Here is a 21,310-nt window from a genome sequence, read left to right on the forward strand (position 1 = left end):
GCCCTTCTCCAGGCCGCCCTGCACGTGTGTGCACATGCACACACACACACACACACACACACACACACACGAGTTCCTGCCCTCTCGGGTGCACAGAGACAGGCAGACCTGTGGCTGAGTCACCGCCGCGTGACCAGGGTGGGGACATGGCAGGTCAAGGTGCCGCCAGGACCAGCACTTCCGGTGCCCGGCGCCCGGCACGGGCCAGACAACCTGCACCCCACCCGCACACCAGGGCTGGCCGCTCACCTTGGCTGCAGTCCTCCCCCTGGTAGCCGGCAGGACACTGCTTCCCACACTGGCCGCTGATGGGGTCACAGGCCACCCCCGGGGGGCAGGTGCACGCCTGCCGGCAGCCTGGCCCAAAGAAGCCGGGCTGGCACTCTGCAGGGGGAGAGGGGAGAGGGGTCTGCAGGGTTCCGCTGGCCCTGAGGCCCTCCCTCCACAGCCCTGCACTCACCATCCTGGCACCGCTCGCCCCCGAAGCCCGCCTTGCAGGCACAGCTGCCGTCCCTCCTGTCACACGCGCGCGTATTCCGCTGCTCACACTGGCACTCCTCCGAGCAGCCCGGCCCGAAGGCCCACGGTGGGCAGGCTGCACCCCAGAACCAACCGTGAGGGGGCCTGCCCACTGTGAGCGCCCACCCTCCCCAGCCCAGGGTCTCCGGCCCCATCCACCGAGCTGCGTCCGGGACCCCACGCAGAGCCGCTGGTTTGTGCCCATTCCACAGATGAGAAACAGGGTCTCAGAGAGGCACTTCCCAGCCAGGAAACGCTCGGGATCCTCACTGCCTCCCTCTATACAATCCTTTTACAAAGAGCTGCTAGGATGAAGCCTGCTTGCTTTTCGCCAGCATCCCACCGCCTCTCGCATCCCAGGTGTCTATGGACGCAGAGAGGGGTGACCCCACCGGGGGCTCAGGACTTGCTGCCAGGAATGTCCTGGAGCTCTGTGCCCTGGAGCTTCCGAGGGAGGCCTGCCCCTGCCCACGCTCAGCCCACCCACCAGCCTGGCTGGGGCTGGCACCGCCCACCCAGACAGACGCCCGGGCGGCCAGTGCAGTCCCGAGGACGTGGCTTTGAGCCCACAGGCCCCACATCCCAGCCGGGGCACTTGCTGAGCCCCCGCATCCTCACCTGTAAACGGTGACGGTCCAACACAAGCTGGACCGCGGGCAGGAAGCGCCCGGCCCATGCTGTGGCCCCGCCCCCCGGACACGGGCAGCCAGCGGGCAGTGGGACTCACCCAGGTGGCAGAAGCGGCCATAGAGCCCCGGGTCGCAGAGACAGGCCCCGTAGAGGCGGTGGCACCGGCCCCGGTTGGCACAGTGGCACTTCTTACCGCAGTGCTTGCCGTAGAAGCCTCTGGGGCAGCCTGGGGGAAGGGGAGCCTCTTGACTGCCCACCCGGACATGGCCGCCCCCCGAGGAGATGCTCCAAGGGGCCCCAGGACCAGCACAGGAGTCAGGAGAGGCCTGGGCCACCAGCAGCCTGAGGGCGCTGCACCCCAGACAGGGAGGGTCCCGGGGGGGGGGGCGAGGGCATCACGAGGGCAGAGCAGCCACGAGGTGCACCCCATGGATGCGGCCATCTGCCCTGGCTGGCCCCTGCCCCTAGGGTCTGTGGGCTGGATGGCGGCCAGAGCGGGACACCAAGCACGTCCCCAGCACACACATGGGAGACGCTCAAAGAAAGCCCACCCTCCTCGTCTGACCGGCACCTGCAGCGTCCTGACGTCTGTCCCTCGGTGGTCACCTGGCCTGACCTCTGGACCTCACAGAGGGAAGGACACGGGCCTAAGCTCAGGGGGCCCAGGGCCAGGACAGGGCTCTGGCATTCCTTCCCAAAACGCTCCCCTCCAGCTCTGTCCTGCCCCCGTCCTGCCTATTGAAGGGCCTCAGGGAGCTGGATGGTGACCCCAAGGTACGTCCACATCCTAACCACCAGGATCACCAGGTGGGGCCATCCTGCACTGACAGAGCAGGCCTCACCCAACCAGTGTCCTTAGAAGAGAAAGGAGAGGGAGGCCGGAGACAAGAAGAGGAGGCCACGGGGAGACAGAGGCACGGACTGCGGAGAAGCAGCCACGAGCCCGGGGCACCTGGAGTCTAGGAGACTAGTACGGGGCCCCTGAGAACTGGGACAAGTCTCCTCAAGCTCACCTGCACGGGCACACTTTACCCCCAGGACCCTGACTGAGACCCGGTCCCCAGGAAGCCACACCACGTCGTGAGCGGAAGCACTAAAATGCAGACGCTTTATCTGCCGGGAGTCCCTGGGGTCCGTCCAGGGCCCATCACACATACAGCGCCCAACAGGCAGTGGGCTTTCAGCCTCAGCAGAATAGGGATGGCAGATCGCAGGGGAAGATAGGCAGGGACGTTAACCAAGCCGAGAAGGTGACCAGAGGGAGGGGGTGGAAAGCCCTGCCTGGCCGCCCCGGGACTTAGAAACCTGCCCCACAGAGCTCCCGCGGGCCACCCAGGCACTGGGGACAGGTCCACTGATTGCTGCCATCCGCTGCTAAGGCGGGAAGTCCTTGATATGTTAGCTACATTCGCCAGCAAAAGAAGCAGAAACTTAAAGTTCTGAAGACTTTAAGATGAAGCATCAAGCACCTGGGAAACTTATGTGGACTCTAGTTCCTCCAGAAATGTTGCAACTTCCAAGTTAAAAAGGATGGTAATGTCGTCCCATGCAGCCGCAGCCCAGGCATGCTCCCTTCTGCAAATCCCACCCAGCCATCATATAGCTTTCCTTGAATGCTTCCAGGAACAGGGAGCTCACTACCTTCCCGGGGACCCTGCTACAAAAGTGCTATACTTCCAACAAGTCCTCACCACCTGCTATAGTCAGGCCCCGGGAGAATCATCAGATGTAGAAAACTCAATGCCTCTTCCACTAAAGGGCCTCATCCTTCCCCCAGAAGGAAGGGGACTAGGAGCTGAGAGGTAGTGCCCACCCCTCCCCTCCACCCAGAGGACAACCCTGGAGGGTTGCACCCACCGTCCTCACAGTGGGCTCCACTAACACCCGGAGGGCAGCGGCAGGCCCCCGTCACAGGGTCGCAGGTCCCGCCGTTCTGACAGCTGCAGGAGAAGCTGCAGTTCTTCCCGAAGGTGTCTGGGGGACAAGCTGCAGGGGACACAGAGAAGCACAAGGGTCACTGGCCTGCAGGGGGACTCGGGGCCCAGAAGCCCCTCCAGAGACACCGAGACACCCTCCTGGGGGTCGAGCCACCCAGTTCAAAAGCAACTTCCCAGAGCAGCACCCGACAGCACTCGTGCTCCCTGTCCCTGCCCACGGGCACGGCAGACATCTCCAATCAATTGCCACACCCTCTCTCTCTGAACTCTGACACGTCCACCTTCTCGACCAGCACTTTCAGAGTCAGTCACTGGCAGACCCTCAGAGACAGTCACTACGGCCCTTGAGACTACTGGGGTCGCTGGGCAGGGAGTGGACAGGCTCTGAACAGAGCCTGGGAAAGCAGCTTTCAAATGTGCTTCAGCTACCAACTTGGTGCGTGGCCTGGGGAGGTGACCTCTCCCCACTGGGACTTGGGCATGACTGGCCCACCCGCTCGCTGCTCTTCATCAGACCCCTTTATGTCTTAGTTGTTGGCTTGTCGCCGGACCCCTGTCCACCGTGACATCAGTGAGGGGCAGACACCAGGCCCTGCTAGCCCCTGGGGTCTCCCAGCACCTAGAACAGGGCCTGGCACGGAGCAGGAAGCCAAGAGACCCTGAATGAACGAGTGAACGAGTGAACGGATGGACCTGCGGAGCCCCTGCCCAGGGCCGGCGGGGAGGCGTAAACTGTGTGTGCTGCGCAGGTCCTGGGGCTCAGGGGCCCCGCCCACACCCTGCCCCTCACAGCAGCCTCACCCTCATTGCAGACGAGCCCGGTCCAGCCGTCGGGGCAGTCACAGCCACGCAGGCTGGGGAGGCAGGTCCCCCTCTTCCTGCAGTCAGCGCAGGTCAAGCTGCAATCTGGGCCAAAAGAGTCGTCCAGGCAGACTGGGGGACACAGCGGGAGAGGGGCCTCAGAGCCTGACCCCTGGCCCTGGACTCCGCCCAGCAGCAGGCCAGAGAAGGGGGCACAAGGGACGTCCTCAGGCTGTGAAGGCCCCACGTGGGCGAGCTGAGACGTGGGACCCAGATGGGGGGCTGGGAAGGGCCCTAAGCAGAGAGCTAGTGGCCCCATCCCAGGCTCAGCCCCGGGCGCGCTGGGCAAACTGACCAAGCAGCTTGGCCTCTCTGCGCCGTGGTCCAGCGAGGCCCTCACGGGAGCCCTTCCTCACACCCAAGACCGCAGGGTGGGCGGCAGCCAGGCCTGAGGGGGCACTGGTACCAAAGCCCTGGGGACGGGCCCACCTCTCACCAAACTTCTCCTCCAACGTGTGCTCGCCCCGCAACTCCTCCTCCTCCTCCGCCTCGGCCCCGACGTGGTCATCTTGGAAGAGGTGGGGCAGCTCGTCCTGGAGCACTGCCACGTGCGGGAGGGGCTGCACGAGGGGCAGGTGGCCGTCCAGGCCCACCTCGGGCACCTCCAGGGCTGGGCGGAGCACAGAGGGCCCTGAGCCCCTGCCGCCCACCCAGCCGCCCCGGGGTTGGACTCCCTGCCCTTCGGTGCCCAGAGGCAGCTCCGGGCCTGAGCCCCACCCCGGGGCCCCTCCTCACCCCAGCCACCCGGGACATGCCCGCTGCACTCCTGACCCTACTTCTCAGGACAGAGGAGACTCCGGGCTCTGAGGCCCTGACCCATGCCACATCTACCCCGGCTGTCGCGGCCCCCCTGCTGGTCCTAGGGACCCTGAGCAAGGAGTGGGTGTGGGGACAGGAACAGCTCTCTGTCCCTCTGGACGCTGTCCTCAGTCCCGGGAACGATGTCCCTCCTCTCACCTGGGCGGGGCAGGAGCCGACTCCAGGGCCCCTGAGTAACACCCTGCCTGGGGGCGCCTGTCTGTCCGGCCCCTCCCCCCAACCCTGCTGCCCCCCGCCTGTCCCACAGCGAGAGGCAGGACTGAAGTGGGCTCCGTCCAGCCAGGAAGGTGGGGTCCCCGTGGCGCCCCTCAGACTCACGGCTGCAGCCCCGGCGGTCCTCGTCCAGCAGGTGGCCGTCCTCGCAGGAACACCGGAACGAGCCGGCCAGGTTCGTGCAGCGGTGCTCGCAGCCGCCACGGCCGGAGGCACACTCGTCCACGTCTGTGGGCAAATCCGGGGCCGCTGGCGCCTGTCCTCCGGGGGTCGGGGCCTCGGGGGCCCCTCCTGCCCCGGCCCTGCCCACAGCACAGGGGCCTGCTGGGTGATACGCACGCCACAGCCATCCTCCTGTCCCCAGGGTCAGAGGGACGGGGTGCACCGCCCGAGGGAGGCCAGGCTGGGAGCAGCCAGGGGTGCAGGCCCAGCCCGAGGAAAAGACAGTGACCTCCGGCAGGGGAGGGAGTGGGCAGGTCCCCACAGCCCTGCCGATGGCAGGTGCTCAACCAGCACCCACTCCCCAGCCAACCCGGCTGCCTAGCGCTCACCCTCACAGCCGCAGCCGTCGGCGCCAAGCTGGTAGCCGGCATAGCAGCTGCACTCGTAGCCGCCAGGGCTATTGGTGCAAACCTGCTGGCAGCACGGGGAATCGACACAGTCATCGACATCTGTGGGGCACACACCACAGCCTGGCTGGCACCCAGGCGCCCGCCGCATGTGCACCCTTCCACAGCACACCAGTGTGTGCACACCTGCACACAACCACACGCACGCCTGCACACCGCATGCTCACCTGCACACAACCACACGCACAGCTGCGCACACACACAGCTGCACACACCCACATGCACACCTGCACACACCACACGCACAGCTGCACACACCACGCACAGCTGCACACCACAGCACACCTGCACACAACCACACGCACAGCTGCACACCACATGCTCACCTGCACACAACCACACACACACCTGCACACACCACACGCACCACTGCACACACCACACGCACAGCTGCACACAACCACACACCTGCACACCTGCACACAACCTGCACACCACACGCACAGCTGCACACCCACACACACACCTGCACACCACAGCACACCTGCACACAACCACACGCACCACTGCACACACCACATGCTCACCTGCACACACCACATGCACCATTGCACACACCACACGCACACCTGCACACACCACACACAGAGCTGCACAAACCACATGCACACCTGCACACAACTACACGCACAGCTGCAATCACACACACCTGCACACCACACGCACACCTGCACACACCACACGCACCACTGCACACACCACACGCAGAGCTGCACACAACCACACACCTGCACACACCACACGCACACCTGCATACACCACACGCACACCTGCACACACCACACGCACCACTGAACACAACCACACGCACACCTGCACACACCACACGCACCACTGCACACACCACACACACACCTGCACACAACCACACACCTGCACACACCACACGCACACCTGCATACACCACATGCACACCTGCACACACCACACGCACCACTGAACACAACCACACGCACACCTGCACACACACACAGCTGCACACACCCACACGCACAGCTGCACACAACCACACGCACACCTGCACACACCACACGCACACCTGCACACACCACACGCACCACTGCACACCACACGCACACCTGCACACACCACACGCACCACTGCACACAACCACATGCACACCTGCACACACCCACACGCACACCTGCACACAACCACACGCACACCTGCATACACCACATGCACACCTGCACACACCACACGCAGAGCTGCACAAACCACACGCACACCTGCACACAACCACGCACAGCTGCAATCACACACACCTGCACACAACCACACGCACACCTGCACACCACACGCAGAGCTGCACAAACCACATGCACACCTGCACACAGCCACACGCACACCTGCACACAACCACATGCACAGCTGCACACACCCACACGCACACCTGCACACAACCACACAGACAGCTGCACACCACATGCTCACCTGCACACAACCCATGCACATCTGCAGGCACCCACACACACCTTCATGCAACCCCATGCACACAACCCCATGCACACAACCACGCACACACCTGCATGTGAGTTGCATGTCCTCGCACACAATCACACATGCACACATGTCCTGGTCCTGCACACACAGACACACGCAAGACACAGGTCACGGCCCCGGGGCCGCCCGCCTGCTGTGGGGGCAGCCTGGGGGCTGGAGGGTAATGGGAGCCATCTTGGAAGCAGGGCTCCTCGTGCAGAGGGGGTGCTCGCACACCACAGTGTTTCGGGTGCTGCTCCCGGCACGTGGGCATTTGACCAAGTGGCTGAGCAGAGGTGGAGGTGTGGCGGGCGCTTGGCAGCGTGGGTCGCGATGCTGCCTCGCACTAGGCCCCCTCGTACCACTCCCGCCTCCACCCGGGGCAGGACTGGGGGTGATGGGAGGGAGCGTCCTCGTCATGGCATCAAACCCAGGCGCAGACCCAGGGCAGCAGCAAGCCCCTGGCTCGGGGGTGGGGCGCTCGGGAAGGAGGTGGCTCGCACCAATGCACGTCCTCTGGTCCTCGTCCAGCTCGTAGCCGCGGGGGCAGGTGCAGATGGGCCCTGTGCTGCTGTGGCTGCAGCCGTGGGAGCAGCCGCCGTTGTCCGCCTCGCAGCTGTTCACTATCTCCATCTCGATCCCTGCGGCGACACCCGCCACCAGGGATGTGGGACAGGGGCTGGGGTGACGCCCCGAGCCGGCATGGTCCTCCCGGCCCCAGCCGCTGCCACTCTGCTGGGAAACAGGCAGCACAGAGCTCCTGGGCCAGGCGGGCTCTGGAACCCTCTGTCCTCCTGGGGTCTCCCGTCCTCCTCCCACCCTCCCGGGGCCCACACGCAGCCCCCAAGCCCAGCACTGCCCTTGACTGACAAGGAATCTCTGCCCCTCGGCCAAAGCGAGCCGACCGCCGTGGCGGGCTGGGACTGGGGAGCTGTGTTGCCCCCCAGGCACCTCCACGCCCCGTGGTGTTATCGCCCACTGTCCACTCACGGTAGCACTGCCGGCCATCGGCACCCAGCTCGTAGCCTGCGTTGCATACACACTTAAAGGACCCGTGAGTGTTGACGCAGCCGTGGGCACACTGGGCCAGGCCTGTGGCACATTCATCCACATCTGGGTGGGAGACATGGGGGGTTGGGGGCTCTGGGCCACTGGCCTGAGAGACTCGGCCCCCAGGGGTGGTCTCTGCCGAGGGGTCAGGGCCCAGGGCCCCAGGGGTGGTCTCTGCCGAGGGGTCAGAGCCCAGGCCCCCAGGGGTGGTCTCTGCTGAGGGCTCAGGGCCCAGGCCCCCAGGGGTGGTCTCTGCCGAGGGGTCAGGGCCCAGGGCCCCAGGGGTGGTCTCTGCCGAGGGCTCAGGGCCCAGGGCCCCAGGGGTGGTCTCTGCCGAGGGGTCAGGGCCCAGGGCCCCAGGGGTGGTCTCTGCCGAGGGCTCAGGGCCCAGGGCCCCAGGGGTGGTCTCTGCCGAGGGCTCAGGGCCCAGGGCCCCAGGGGTGGTCTCTGCCGAGGGCTCAGGGCCCAGGGCCCCAGGGGTGGTCTCTGCCGAGGGGTCAGGGCCCAGGGCCCCAGGGTCCTCTCCCGCCTTCCCTCTGAGTGCCTGTGTTTTCACCATCACACTCCAGGTGCAGAGCCGAGCTCCCTCCCAGGGCGAGGAAGGCATGGCTGGAAGTCTGTGCTCAGGCCCCACCAACAGCATCAGGCGAGGGGCTCTGCCTCTCTGAGCCCGCGGTCTCTGAGGTGTGCATGTCCCGCTCTCGCCAAGCCCCCCCTCATCCAGGGCCGGGCACAGGAGGGGCCTCTTACCACCAGCCTCCGGGGGGCCAGCCGGAGAAAGCGCATGCTGACATCCAGGGAGAGGCTACCAGCTTCTTCCCCGCAGCCACGTGGCACTGGCCTTAGGACCCAAATCCCAGTGTCCCCGACAACTGCTTTGGTCCCACCCCTAAGAGTCCATGGGACGAAGCTGACCCTCAGCCCCGTCTCCCATTGCACCCTCTGAAGCCACCTGCATCCAGAGTGCCAGGACGTGCCCGTCACATTGGCAACGATGCCTAAAACGCTTTCCTGGTGGTGACATGGAACCACAAGCTTCCACACCTGCGGGCCCCGTCTCTCTGATGGCCATCTGGCAGGATGCCTGGGAAAATGACTGCTGCCTGCCCTGGACACGCCGTATCGCTTCAGAGTTACGGGGGATGCGCACAGACCCCTCCCCAAGGCTGCTCGTCCAGAGCCGCCTGTAAGAGGGAGGAGCAGGGACACCGGAGTCCTGTGACTGGGTAACTAACCAACACCGCATAACGGACACCCATGCAGCCAGGAGGTCGGAGCGCATTCCAGAAAGCTGCGCCCGACCGGGCTCTGGGGTGATGCTAAATGTGCCCACTAACAAACAAGCTGTAGAGACACCTGGAAGCCGACACGGGGATGCCACCCGGGTCACGGTGATGCTTCCTCCTCTCTCCTCCCTCACCCTTTCCTGTTTCCCTAACGAGCAGGTACTACTTAGGTAACACGAGAAACGTAAAAATAACAAGGCAACCTGAGATCTGCCTTCCTGCCGACATGAGACTCTCGCTGGGAGCAGCTCCTTGGGTTCCGGCCCCTCCTCTCTACCCTCCACCCCTACCCTGCCCCCCAGCCCCGGAGATAAACCTGCGTCATTCCAGGTCATCCAAGGGTGACAACAGGGGCCATCCCACGCCTATAGGCCGGTGCAGGGGGAGGCAAGGAGGCGAGCCCCGCACAGCTGACCTGGACCAGCCCAAGGGCAGGGAGGGCGTCTTACCTTCGCAGGCCTTGCGGTCTGCTGCCAGCCAGTATCCTGCATGGCACTCGCAGTGGGCAAGGCCCCGGAGCGCCCGGCACGTGTGCATGCAGCCGCCGTTCCGGTCCGTACACGGGTTTCTCCCTACGGTCACAGCCAGGAGGCACGGAGGCAAAGGGAAGAGATGGGGGGCTCCGGCATTTCGGGGTACCTTCTCCGGGGCCTCTCGTGAGGCCCCCACCTGGAGCTCTCACCCCTCCTGCTCTGGCCTGACGGGCTGGGCAGTGGACTAGGGGTAAGATTAGCCCCGGGCATCCCCAAACAACTCCAGAGAAGACAGCAGGGCACCGGCCAGGCCAGCCCTGGTCAGACAGCGGGCTCACGGACAGCTCCCCCAGTGCCTCTTCTCCTGTCGGAACCCCCAGCCCCGTGACCCTGTGCCACTCCACCCTCATTGCGGGCCTCGGCCCCTCAGACCCTCAGACCCACACTCCTGACCCGGGAGCCAAGAGGCCGGGCAGGGTCAGGAGCACTCCCTCAGCACCTGCCCCGCCCCAGCCCCCATTGCCATTTCTCAGGGGTCTCCCGGACCTGCTCCACCTTCTCCATCAGCAGACCACCCCCTTCCACGACAGGCAGTCCTGAGACCCCAGGGCAAGGTGTCAGACGGGGCCTGGGCAGGCCCCTCCGCCCAAGGGCCAGGGCTGGGGTCCCACGTGCCCACGCCAAGCCCAAGGTGGGCCTCAGAACTGAGGGACATGCAGGATGCCCTTCCTTTTCATCCCCGTACCCCCGTCCTGAGCTTCCTGCCCCCCGAGGATGTGTGACCCCAGAGCACAGCCTGACCGGCTTCCTCCCTGGTGCCCACAGGGGCTGGGCGATGCCCCACAGCCTCTCGGCAGCCAAGGGGGCCCCTGCTCCCCCTGAGGCCCCCCTCCAGCACCAGCAGCCAAGCAGGGCGGGGCTCAGGCTGTGGGGCTCCCGGGCAGGTCTGTGAGTGCGCGGAGAACGGGGGACCCAATGCGAGTCCCAGCCCTGGTCCTGCCCCTCCCGCCGGCTGGTGGCACACTCACGGGTGCAGCGCTTGCCATCCTCCTGGAGCTGGAACTCGGGCCGGCACTGGCAGCGGTGCTGGGTCACCGTGAGCTGAATACAGTTGTGTTGGCAGCCGCCATTGCCCACGGCGCAGGAGTTGATGGCTGGGGACCCGAGAGGAGCCAGGTCAGCCCAGGACGACGGCCTGGCCCCGGGCAGGCACAGAGCACCTCCTGCAGGAAGACTCCGGGCCCTCCAAGCCCCTCCTCCTTTCTGTCCACATCCCAGAAGCAGGGGCTTTGAGAGGGCGGCACTGTTCCTGTCCGGTTCGTGGGCCTGGCTTTGCTTCTCGGACCACACACAGGATACGCAGGGCCGTGGTCCGAATCTGGGTCCTCTGGCCCAGGCTGCCCCAGGACTGGGTGTAGGGAGGCACCACAGAGCAGGCCGCCCACCCCGATGGAAGCCCAGCCCCACCCAGCACAGAATCCAAAACACTGGGGTCCCCTAAGAGCCAAGGCGTCCAGGGGTCAGAGTCCGAGCAGGCTGGGAGGCTCCCTGGAGGAGGTGGCAGGCCAGCAAGGGCTGGCGAAGACCCCGACATCCCACTATCTAGGTCGTCAGGCCAGGCCAGAGGGGCAGGCGTGGGCCTCCGTGGACGGCCACCATGACCTGCAGGCCTGGTCCCCAGCTCCTGACGGACCAGTGCAGCTCCTGCCCACCCCAGGCCAGGCCTCACCCCCACCTGACCTCACACAGTCCCCGCTCCTCCCAGCAGCTGTGGGGACAGCACTTGGTAAGGCCACAGAGCCAGGGACCTGCATCCCGCTCCCAGGATGCCAGGGGTCCAGGTGTTCACTCAGGCCCACACAGGGCAAGGTTCTTGCGGGTCAGGCTGGCCGAGTGGGTGCCCAGGTACTGAGTGGATGGGGTGGGGCTGTGCCTGGTGGGGGGGGGGGGCACTCAGAGAGGCTGGGCACCCAGAGAGGGCACCTGGACTCTGGTGCCTCCTTCAAGTCACTGGTAGCGGCCTCGTGGTCAGGGAGGGCCAGGCCCCGTGCTCTGGAGCAAAGTTTCGAGAATGTGTTATTGTCTGTGCCCCAGGGAGGCGCGGGCCACTGCCCAGCGGGCCTGGACCAGAGCAAACCTGAGGCCTGGTACTAAAACACCGCGACCGCCGGGGGGCAGGGCTTCGCCCCCAGATGCCACCTGTGCTGTCATCACAGACTCCAGGGCGCCGCTGGCCTCAGGGCCCGAGTTTGGGGAGACCGTTTACTGTCATTGGTTCTGGGGGCCAGGAGTGGCACGCCCCGCACCACCGACGCCAGTGGGTCTGGGAGCAGCCGGAGAACACGCAGAGCACGTGAGCGGCCTCAGGGCTCGGAGCAGGCCAGGGCCACGCTGTCTGCCAAAAGCAGAGCTCCTTCAAAGCAAGTACGTTCCCCCAAAGTCAGAACACAGCGCTCACGATCCTGCCGGTTCCCCACATGGGGCGAGTGGGCGAGGAGCCCGTGCCCGGGTCCACTTCCGGGGCCAAGCCAGCCCTGCTGGGGTGCGGAGGACACCCGGGGTGGTGGGGCCTGTCTCCTGGCTGCACCTGGCCCTGCCACGTGTCGGGGAGGAGCAGCAGAGACACGAGTCCCAGGTGGAACGGAGGCAAACAGGGCGCCACCGTCACATCCCGCTCAGCCTCTGGGCCCCCTGTCCAGCCACCCACCCCCGACTCTGTGCTGACCCCCGCGGCCCCGCCTGCCTCTCCTGAGACAGCTCTGCTTAAGGCACCGCCATCAACTCCAGAGAGAGGCTTCCAAGCGTGGCCTGAGCCGGCCCATTACTGGGGCCCCGTCTGCGTTCACAACACCAACTGCATCCCCGCTCAGAGCTCATAATAGGAATCAGAAGCCCTTCCTGGCAGCGCCGGGCAGGCACACGGAGAGAGGGGCTCGGAGGCCGGGGCAGGGAATCCGGCTGGGCAGACACCACGGCAGCAAGGACGACCCACAGAGCTGTGGCACAGCTGGAAAGCAGCCCTTCCAGACGGCAGAGCCCCCAAGACGGGCCCGGGGCAACCCAGCTCCGGGCCCACAGGAGCCCACCGGGGGAGAAATCCCAGGCAGGTGGGGGCTACGGAGGGGTCCGGCTCCCCATGCAGCCTCCCACCCTCCCAAGCCCGTCTCTCACTGCTCTGCTGCACAAGTCCCAACGTTCCAGATGCTCCCAAGCTGTGCACACGAGGGTGCCAAGCCCCGTGCCATCACCTTGAGCATCCTGTGCCCTGGATTGCCGGAAAGCTGAACAAGGCAGTTTTTCTCGGGCGTCGGGCTGTGCAGCTCAGGAGAGAGCCAGCCTCTGCGTGACCAGTGCCCAAAGCTGGGGGTGAAGCTTCCAGGCCCCTCGGGTCACTGTGAGACCTGGCCATGGAACCCACATACCATTGACCCATGCCCGGGTGGTCCCGCAAATCAGAACCAGGCTCAGACCTGAAGCAAAGCTGACAGCCCATCAGAAAATGGGAGACAAGGGGTTTCCATAGCCCCGAAGGGAATTAATGTTTGTGTCCCCCTAAAATTCATATGTGTACTCCTAAAATTCAACCACCAACGTGGCTGTATTTGGGGGTAGGGTAATTAAGGTGAAATGAAGTCATCAGGGTGGGGCCCTGATCAAACAGCATTTGTGTCCTTGTAAGAAGAGACATAAGATCTCTGTCTCTGTCTCTGTCCCCGTGGCCATATGAGGAGATGGCCAGAAGGGCAGCCAGGAAGAAAGCTCTTACCAGGAACCGAACTGGCTGGCACCATGATCCAGAACTGCCAGCCTCCAGAACTGTGAGAAAATAAACTGCTGTTGTAGAAGCTGCCCAGTCTGTGGTACTTGTTACGGCAGCCTGAGCTGACTATTGCCCCTTCACTTCCCAGTTTGCGAATGCCAAGGCCAGGGGACTCGTGGGTTCTAACGGAGCTGGGCTACAACTCCACCTTCGACAAGCAGGAGTTGGTCTAGCCAGGAGCCAGCTGTGAGGCATCAAGCTCTTCAAGGGGAGTGGGGCCTTTACTTGAGCAGGAAACTGGACATTCTAGAAATCAACTGTCCTACAGGGTGGAGGGCCTGCTCTATCCATGCCAGCGGTTCTCCACTCCTGGAGGTGCAGGTGGCAGCACCTGGGACCTGGGCACGGATTCAGGGTTGGAGCCCAGCAACAGGTGCGTATGAGTGCCATGGAGGAAGTGGCAGGTGGGGGCTTGGAGAGCTGACCTCCAAGGCGGCTTCGCTGGCAAGGCCCTGGTCTCAGCGCCCGGCACGCCAGTCTGCCCGAGCTGGTCAGCCAAGGGGCTGTGCCTGGCAGGCTGGTGGGGTGAGGACAAGTATGTCAGCAGCGTGCCGAGCCCACCAGCCCCCTCTGCTCCAGCCTCCAACCCCAGCCAGCGGTTTTGGAGCAGGCTCGAGGGTGGCTTCGAGGGTTTTGTAATTACTGCCCTCGACTGGCTTGGCTTCTAGGTCCCAAGAGCCTCACACCATGTGGGGTCAGCAGCCACCTGCAGCCCTTCCTTGTAGGAAGCCCTCTGCTGGCGACAGGGCCAGGACGGTGGGACAGGAAGCGGGTGGCCCCCATGGCTTGGCCAGGAGGGGAAACTCCCCTGGGCTCTGCCCGCTCCTGACCCCCCCAGCAGCTCACGGTTTGCCTACTCTGCCTTGTGCGTCCTGCCCCCCGCGCCCACCCTCGGGCTGGGGCCTCCACGCTGCACGGGGACACGGTTCACCTGCGGCGTGGATGCACCTGCCCTGCCCACGAGCCAGGGGCTGGCACCGTCCCAACATCGCAGACTGCACCCCACCAACCGCCCCTGCTCCCCAGGCCCAGCCTGGACCCAGGCCCCGCGGCTGCCGTGCCCAGTGCCCGCCCACCTCGGATGAAGCACTCGCAGGCGAGAACCCAGGCTCTGCGGCCCCCGGCGCCCAACCCGATGTCATGCACGCCTCCCACACCTCCCCCGCCCCACGCCGCTGCTCGAATCCTGCTTCCCGCTTGGTTCTGCCAAGCTCACTGACTCTAAACTCACCCCCAGCCCGTGCCCGGCCGTCTGCCACGGCTCCACTTTGCCCTCGCTTCCCCACTGGGTCTCTGCATCCAGCTGGGGCCTGGGCCGCTGCCCCTGGCTTCTCCAGGTTGGGGTGTGACCCTCCCATCACCCATGGGCGCTGGCAACCTGCACTTCCGGGGGCCTGGTCTCAGGCACAGCCGTGACCTCCCAGGGTGGTTCTCAGGCAGGGCTGCCCTTCCCGCTCCCTGCTCGGACCCAGCGGCCCCTTGGGGGCGGGGAAGACACACTCCCTTTTAGAAGCTGCGGCCTGTTCCGGGTCTGGAGGGGACTGGAAAACATTCCCAGAACTGCATCTGTGGTTTGCAGGGATGAGCTTTGCAGACAAGCCTGGCAATCTCCGCCCCTCTGCTGCCTGCGGCTTTGGCACCACGCTGCATGCCGTCAGCAAAGCCTCCAGGGACCCAGGCGGCCTCCCCTCCGAGGAGCCGGGGAACAACGGCCTGCAAGGCCCTGTGCAGCCCCTCGCTGTCCCCTCACTGGGAAGACCCAGGCCTGGGGGAGCGCCTGCCCCGAGGCCACATGGCACACCTGTGGCAAAACCCCACGGGAGGGCAGCGGCGCGGAGACCCTCCCCGTGCTGTGGACCCGTAGGGCCCACCTAACTCCAGGCGGCAGGGCACTCTGGCGGGGGCACCCAGGCCACCAGGGGGTGCATGCCGACAGCAGAATCCTTCCCCCAGCGTCCATCCAAAAGGCCCAACAGGCCTGAGGCCGAGGGGAGGAGGAGGTGGATGGAGAGCCCACCTCTTCCAAGTGGCCAGCGCGGGCCATCTCGCAGGACCCGCTGCTCGCTGAGCCAGTGACGCCCTGCTCCCTCGGACTGGCCCGGGCGTGCTGCTCACCACCACGAGGGATGTGGGGAAGCAGCCACGTCCAAGGCCAGGGTCCAGAAGGGACCCCGGGGCCGGAGTCACTCTGGGCCAGAAGAGGCGGGTTTCCCGGCACCAAGTGTTAAAGGACCGGGGGCAGGTCTCTGTGGGTTTGCCTGGGGCGCTCTGCAAGATGGCGCAGAAAAGCCAAAACGTCACTCCCAGACACCCGCCCAGCACTGCTCTCGGCAGCCCCATTTCCCACAGTTTGGGGAAGGAAAGGGGCCAGGGTGAGAAGCAGGCTGGCCCAGCCCAGGGCCTCGCTCGGGCCTGCCCTTCCCACCCCGGAGCCTGCGGGGGGCGGGGGGGGCAAACCCAGGAGGGCACCCTGGCGACGGAGCGCCCCAGCATGCCTCGCTGCCTCCGCTTCCTTCTCTCGGGGCCACAGGGTGGGACGCGCGCCACTCAGGGGCCTTGGGGCCGATGGTAAAGTCCTTCCTGCAAATTCCCACTTTACGAATTGAACCTTTGGGACGTCCCTGGTGGGGACGTGGTTGAGAATCCGCCTGCCAATGCAGGGGACACGGGTTCGAGCCCTGGTCCGGGAAGATCCCACATGCCGCGGAGCAACTAAGCCCGTGCGCCGCAACTACTGAGCCTGCGCTCTAGAGCCCGCGAGCCACAACTACTGAGCCCACGAGCCACAACCACTGAGGCCCATGTGCCTAGAGCCCGTGCTCCACAACAAGAGAAGCCACCACAATGAGAAGCCTGCGCACTGCAACTAGGAGTGGTCCCCGCTCGCCACAGCTGGAGAGGGCCCGTGCGCAGCAACAAAGACCCAAAGCAGTCAAAAATAACAAAAAAAAAAAAAATTAGAAAAAAAGAATTGAACCCTTCTGTGTTTTATTTCCATAAGATGTTTTGCAAGGGAGGGATGCAAGAAGACTGTGCACTTCCTGTCCTCTTCCTGCCTCTGAGGCAACTTCGAAGAGTGTTTCAAGGCTCCCCTTATCTGTTTCAACACCACCCGCAACCACTTTCACCTCTAAGGACTTCCCAGATCCCTGGGGCCCCATGATGTGGCACCAACCTGAGAGCTCCCAGCACAGAGGACCTTCCCACCCTGTACCGAGGAAGGACTGTCACATCCCTGTGGGCACCTTCTCTACTCCTACCCTCCAGCATCTCTATAATCCTCACTCCAAGCTCTGAAGGCAGGGGTGCCCGGGCCTGTTCCCTGCCTGCCTGCAAAGTCCCGAGAGAGCTCACAGCACCCCTCCCCTTGCCCAGAGGATCCCAGTAGGCCCCGGGGAGGGGTCCAGAGCAGCTGTGCTCCAGCCGTTCAGTCTGCCCTGCAAGCTGGCCTGTGTGGGGGAAGGGAGGGCTGGGGAGGGGCACAGCTCCTACACTGACCCTCCCGTAAATGTCTGCTGAGACCCTAGGATAGTCTGGGCTCAGAGGGTGCCACTGTGAACCACGGACAAGGCCACCAGCTCCTCCCCAGGCCCTGCACCCTGGGAGTCCTGCAGAAGTGGAGAAGGCCACACCTCCCAGAGGCAGGAAGTCCAGCAGCCTGGCAGGGGCCATGCAGTGCCCTCCACAGGCCCCCACCTGGAGCCCCTCATCCGGGATCTGAGGGGCTCGGCCGCCCTACCCACCCCAGACCAGTAGGTCACGTGCACTGCAGCCGAGGTGGGTCCCTCGGCAACCAAAAGGGGCACATTAGGAGAAGGGCCGGGGGCCCTTAGAGCAAACGCTTCCTGCTCTGCCTGGGAAGAAGCCACCAGGAGACCCCTGTCCGCTCTGGAAGCTTTTCAGTAAAGCCCAGGCCCCGACAGGGAAGGCAGCCCCCAACAGACCCAAGCTGACAAACCCACACCACTCCCAAGAGACCTGGGGACCGCCCTGCACATGTCAGCTCCCAGGAATTCCAGATATGCGGAATTCACCAACAAGTGTGCGTGACTGTGCGTGGGTGCAGGGGATGCGGTGTACATTTCCCGCTGGGAGTTGCAGTCAAAAGAAAGTGACAGACCCAGGCCAAACACCAGCACTTCCAGCCATGGGACGCATGTAAGAGGCTGGTGCCCAAGGTGGGTCTCAACTGCGCCCTCTGGCGGGAGCGACCAGGAGGTGGGCGACAGCACCCAAGAGAGCTGTAGACCTCCTGGGGCCCTGGGGCACACCACGCGGTCTGGGTGTGCAGAGTTGGGGGTGGCAGGCGGGGAGTGCGGTGAGGTCCCAGCAGTCTCTTGACAGGCTGTGCAGGCCACGCCGGGGGCCCTGGCATCAGACCTTGAAAAGACCCTTCAAAATAAGCAAGTGCCACAAATCAAGACTTCTGGGGCTCCGAGCACAGGCATCTCCCAGGAAAGGCTCCAGGGAGGGGCTTCAGCGTAGCGAAGGGGTGGGCTGGGATGGGGGCCAAGGGCAAGGCTGGGGAGCACCCCTCCTGGGCTTCCGGAAGCCAGCAGCTCAAGGCCACTCTTAGAGGCCACCATAATCCCTCCCAAAGCCCCGAAGGGCACCCTCCCCTTTGCATGTTGTTTACCCATTCTGGCAGCTCAGTGAAGGCCACCATCGGGGGAACTGGGGGGCGTCTAGGGAGACAGGAAGGTGTCTCAGCCCAGGCCCCTCACCAAGGAGCCAGCAGGGGAGGGGGCAGTGGGTACCACCCAGCCCACCCTGGATCAGCCTCCAGGGACGCCCTTCTCCAAGGAGAACCTGCCCCAGAGGAAGGGAGAATGAAGGACACTGGGGGACCTGGGCTGCACCCTGTTGCATCTGTCCTGAAGAAGATCACAACATTCCTGCATCTGTTTCCACTTTCCAGCCCACAGAAACTTTACAGGGCAGCTGCCTCGCTCCCTGAGCGGCGGCCCAGACATATGAGAGTGCCTGTGCCGGGGAGGGCCCCCCAGGGCTGGCGGGCCGCCCTGCCACATAGCAGCAGGGCCTGCAGGAGGGATGCCGCTCGGAGCCCTCCCGGGCCTGCTCGGGGCCTACAGGGTGGAAAGAAGGGGCAGCCCCCCATAGCCGGGGAGAGAGCACTGGCCCGTGAGGGTGACCACTGGCCCAGCCCCCAGAGAATGACCCCCACGTGGCCTCCCAGACAGAGCGGCCAGCAGGGGGGGTGAGCCCTGTGCCCGTGGCACCTGTGTCCAGAGCAGCCAGGAGAGGGGCGGGGGACGGCCCACAGCCAGACGCCCGGCCTCCACCCTCCACCCTCCATCCAGTGGGCGCCAGCGTTCCCCTTCTCTCCCTGGAGCCTCCCGTGCCGGCAGGGGCCCCCATCGATCACGTCCTGCACGGCAAAAAGGCCCCATAGAGGAACTGAGGGCTAACACCCCGCTTCTCGGTTACCCCTTCCCCCCCAGCCTCAGCCCCACGCCCAGGCTCCCCGAGACTGGGGTGGGGGACCTGGGCCTGGGAAGCCCAACTCTGCAGGCCAAGAGCAGCCCCATGCTGCCCCCGCCCCAGGCCGGGCCTTCCCCACCACCCAGCAGGCACCCAGTCTCCCCAGTTTGGGGCAGCACGGCCGGACCTGTGTCCCTGCTGACGGACAACCACAACTCCTGCTGCATAGGGCCCTGGAGGGGATGGTGGCCCAGGGGCTCCTGCCCGTCACGCAAGTCCCCCGGGGAAGTGGCCAGATTCGGCTGTGGCTACAGAGAGGGTGCAGCCCAGGTCACGGGGCTCAGGGTCCCTGGGTCCAGCCTCCGTGGAGAGCACCGGGCCCAGGACACGCCTTTTCACCGCCTGGGCCCCAGCAACCTGACGTGAGTGGTGCTGGCCAGGGCCCACAATGGGTGGCAAGGGTCCCTCGGCATCTCACCCTCAGCAGGACGGAGCCACTGTAACGGCGGCTGCACTGAGCAGACAGGCCTCTCAGCCCAGGAATGCAGGGGCCCTGGGCCCCTCCCAGACCTGGGCACACCCAGAAGGGCCAGGGGACGGCTGAGGCCAGGAGACGGCTGAGGCCAGGAGCCCCGGCAGGGAGGTGGCACCGGGCCCAGGAGGCTGCAGGGGTGCTTACCCAGGCAGGTCCTGCCGTCCGCGTGGAGCCGGAAGCCGGGCTTGCACTCACAGAGGTAGGAGCCTGGCGTGTTCACACACCTGTGCTGGCAGCCGCCGTTGTGCACCTGGCACTCGTCCACATCTGCATGGGGACACGGGGCCGGGGGTCAACAGCCAGAACCCACCCAGGCCGCCCCCCTCCCCCCCGCTCTGCACCAGCCCCGGGGAGTCCAGCCTGGCCCCCCTCTCTCAGGACACTGCCCCCGCCCAGGTGCTGGGGCCCAGAACTGGGACCCTCCTTCTCAGGCCACGCTGCCCGCAACAGTGCCAAGCCCCTCACCGGCTTGCCGGAGCAGAGTGGAGAGAAGGCAGGCCTGTCTCCAACGCCTGACGGCCCCCTGGGAGGAAGAGCCACCCCCTCTGGGGCTGGCTGTGGGGAGCAGCGGGGTCGGCCAGATCTCGGGCAACAAGCTCAGGTCGGGGGGGCAGAGCCTAGCGCCTTTCAAGACTGAACCCAGAGCACATGCTCTTTTCCAAACTCCAAATCCAGAAACGCTCTCAGGGCAGGGCTAGCTGCTCCTCAGGGGGCCCACGAGCCCAGAAGAAGAAACTGGTAACTCAGGAGATGCCCCTGCCCCGGCCTCGGGGTGGGGGAGCCTGAGTGAGGGCAGGATGGGGGGGGTGCCCTGTGTTGGACAGTGTGCCCCAAGTTCATGTCCATCCACAGCCTCAGGGTGTGACCTTATCTGCAAGCAGGGTCTCTGAGACGTAATTGGTTAAGGACTGAGATGAGGTCATACTGGAGAAGGGTGGGCCCCCCAGCCCCCCACCCCGTTCGGGGACACACAGGGGTCCTGGAGACACACAGGGAGACAGAGATTTGAGGGAGGCGGCCACAGCCTAGGAAGCCAGGATCCCCCAGGAGCTGGACGAGGCAGGAGGGACCCTCCCCCCGGGTTTCAGAGGGAGCACGGCCCTGCCGACACTTTGACCTCTGACTTCCAGCTTCCAGAGCATGAGAGATAAATGTCTGTTGCTAAAACCACCTGGTCTGTGGTATCTGTTTCGGCAGCTCCAGGAAACCAGTGCAGGTGGTCAGCCTGGGGTCCCTGCGCCAGCGACTCAGGAGGCCAGCACAGTGGACATCCCCAGGGCAGGACCGAGTGGAGGTCCCGGGCACTCCCCTTCCAGGACACCTCACACCTGAGACCACCCACCACTGCACAGGAGGCCTGTGCCCGCCTGCCCCTTCTGACGGCACTGTGCCTCAGGCCACAGGAAAGCGCTGACCGGAAGCAGACAGGGCTGGCCCAAAGGCCCGGGGGCCACCCCACTAGCTGAGCTGGAAGCTGGAGGGTGAGAAAGACCCTCCCAGGAGTGGAGGCCCAGGGGCTGCACCCCAAAGCACCAGGCCCTATGGCCTGGCCTGGGTCACCTCTGCAGGGATGCAGAGATGCCAAGACGCTTCAGGCTGCCCCTCCCCCCTCCG

The 21,310-nt window shown here is 65.1% G+C and overlaps 1 protein-coding gene across 5 annotated transcripts in view; it reads right to left on the reverse strand.

Moving 5' to 3' along the window:
* Positions 1 to 21,310, reverse strand: part of MEGF6 (multiple EGF like domains 6) — a 100,210-nt gene that overhangs the window by 12,699 nt on the left and 66,201 nt on the right. For 3 of the 5 annotated variants that reach the window (XM_059894447.1, XM_059894473.1, XM_059894456.1), the window contains 13 exons: positions 19,841 to 19,963; positions 10,928 to 11,053; positions 9,876 to 9,998; positions 8,081 to 8,203; positions 7,594 to 7,731; positions 5,531 to 5,650; positions 5,085 to 5,207; positions 4,384 to 4,557; positions 3,888 to 4,019; positions 3,007 to 3,135; positions 1,247 to 1,375; positions 461 to 595; positions 250 to 384 (listed from right to left, as the gene is read on the reverse strand). In XM_059894447.1, the coding sequence (XP_059750430.1) occupies positions 250 to 384; positions 461 to 595; positions 1,247 to 1,375; positions 3,007 to 3,135; positions 3,888 to 4,019; positions 4,384 to 4,557; positions 5,085 to 5,207; positions 5,531 to 5,650; positions 7,594 to 7,731; positions 8,081 to 8,203; positions 9,876 to 9,998; positions 10,928 to 11,053; positions 19,841 to 19,963 (1,710 nt within the window). Of the gene's footprint in view, positions 1 to 249; positions 385 to 460; positions 596 to 1,246; positions 1,376 to 3,006; positions 3,136 to 3,887; positions 4,020 to 4,383; positions 4,558 to 5,084; positions 5,301 to 5,530; positions 5,651 to 7,593; positions 7,732 to 8,080; positions 8,204 to 9,875; positions 9,999 to 10,927; positions 11,054 to 19,840; positions 19,964 to 21,310 lie in introns of all 5 variants that reach the window. The other 2 variants (XM_059894466.1, XM_059894459.1) reach the window with 2 other exon arrangements.

This window comes from Balaenoptera ricei, chromosome 1 (assembly GCF_028023285.1).
Source record: "Balaenoptera ricei isolate mBalRic1 chromosome 1, mBalRic1.hap2, whole genome shotgun sequence".
Classification (NCBI taxonomy): Eukaryota; Metazoa; Chordata; class Mammalia; order Artiodactyla; family Balaenopteridae; genus Balaenoptera; species Balaenoptera ricei.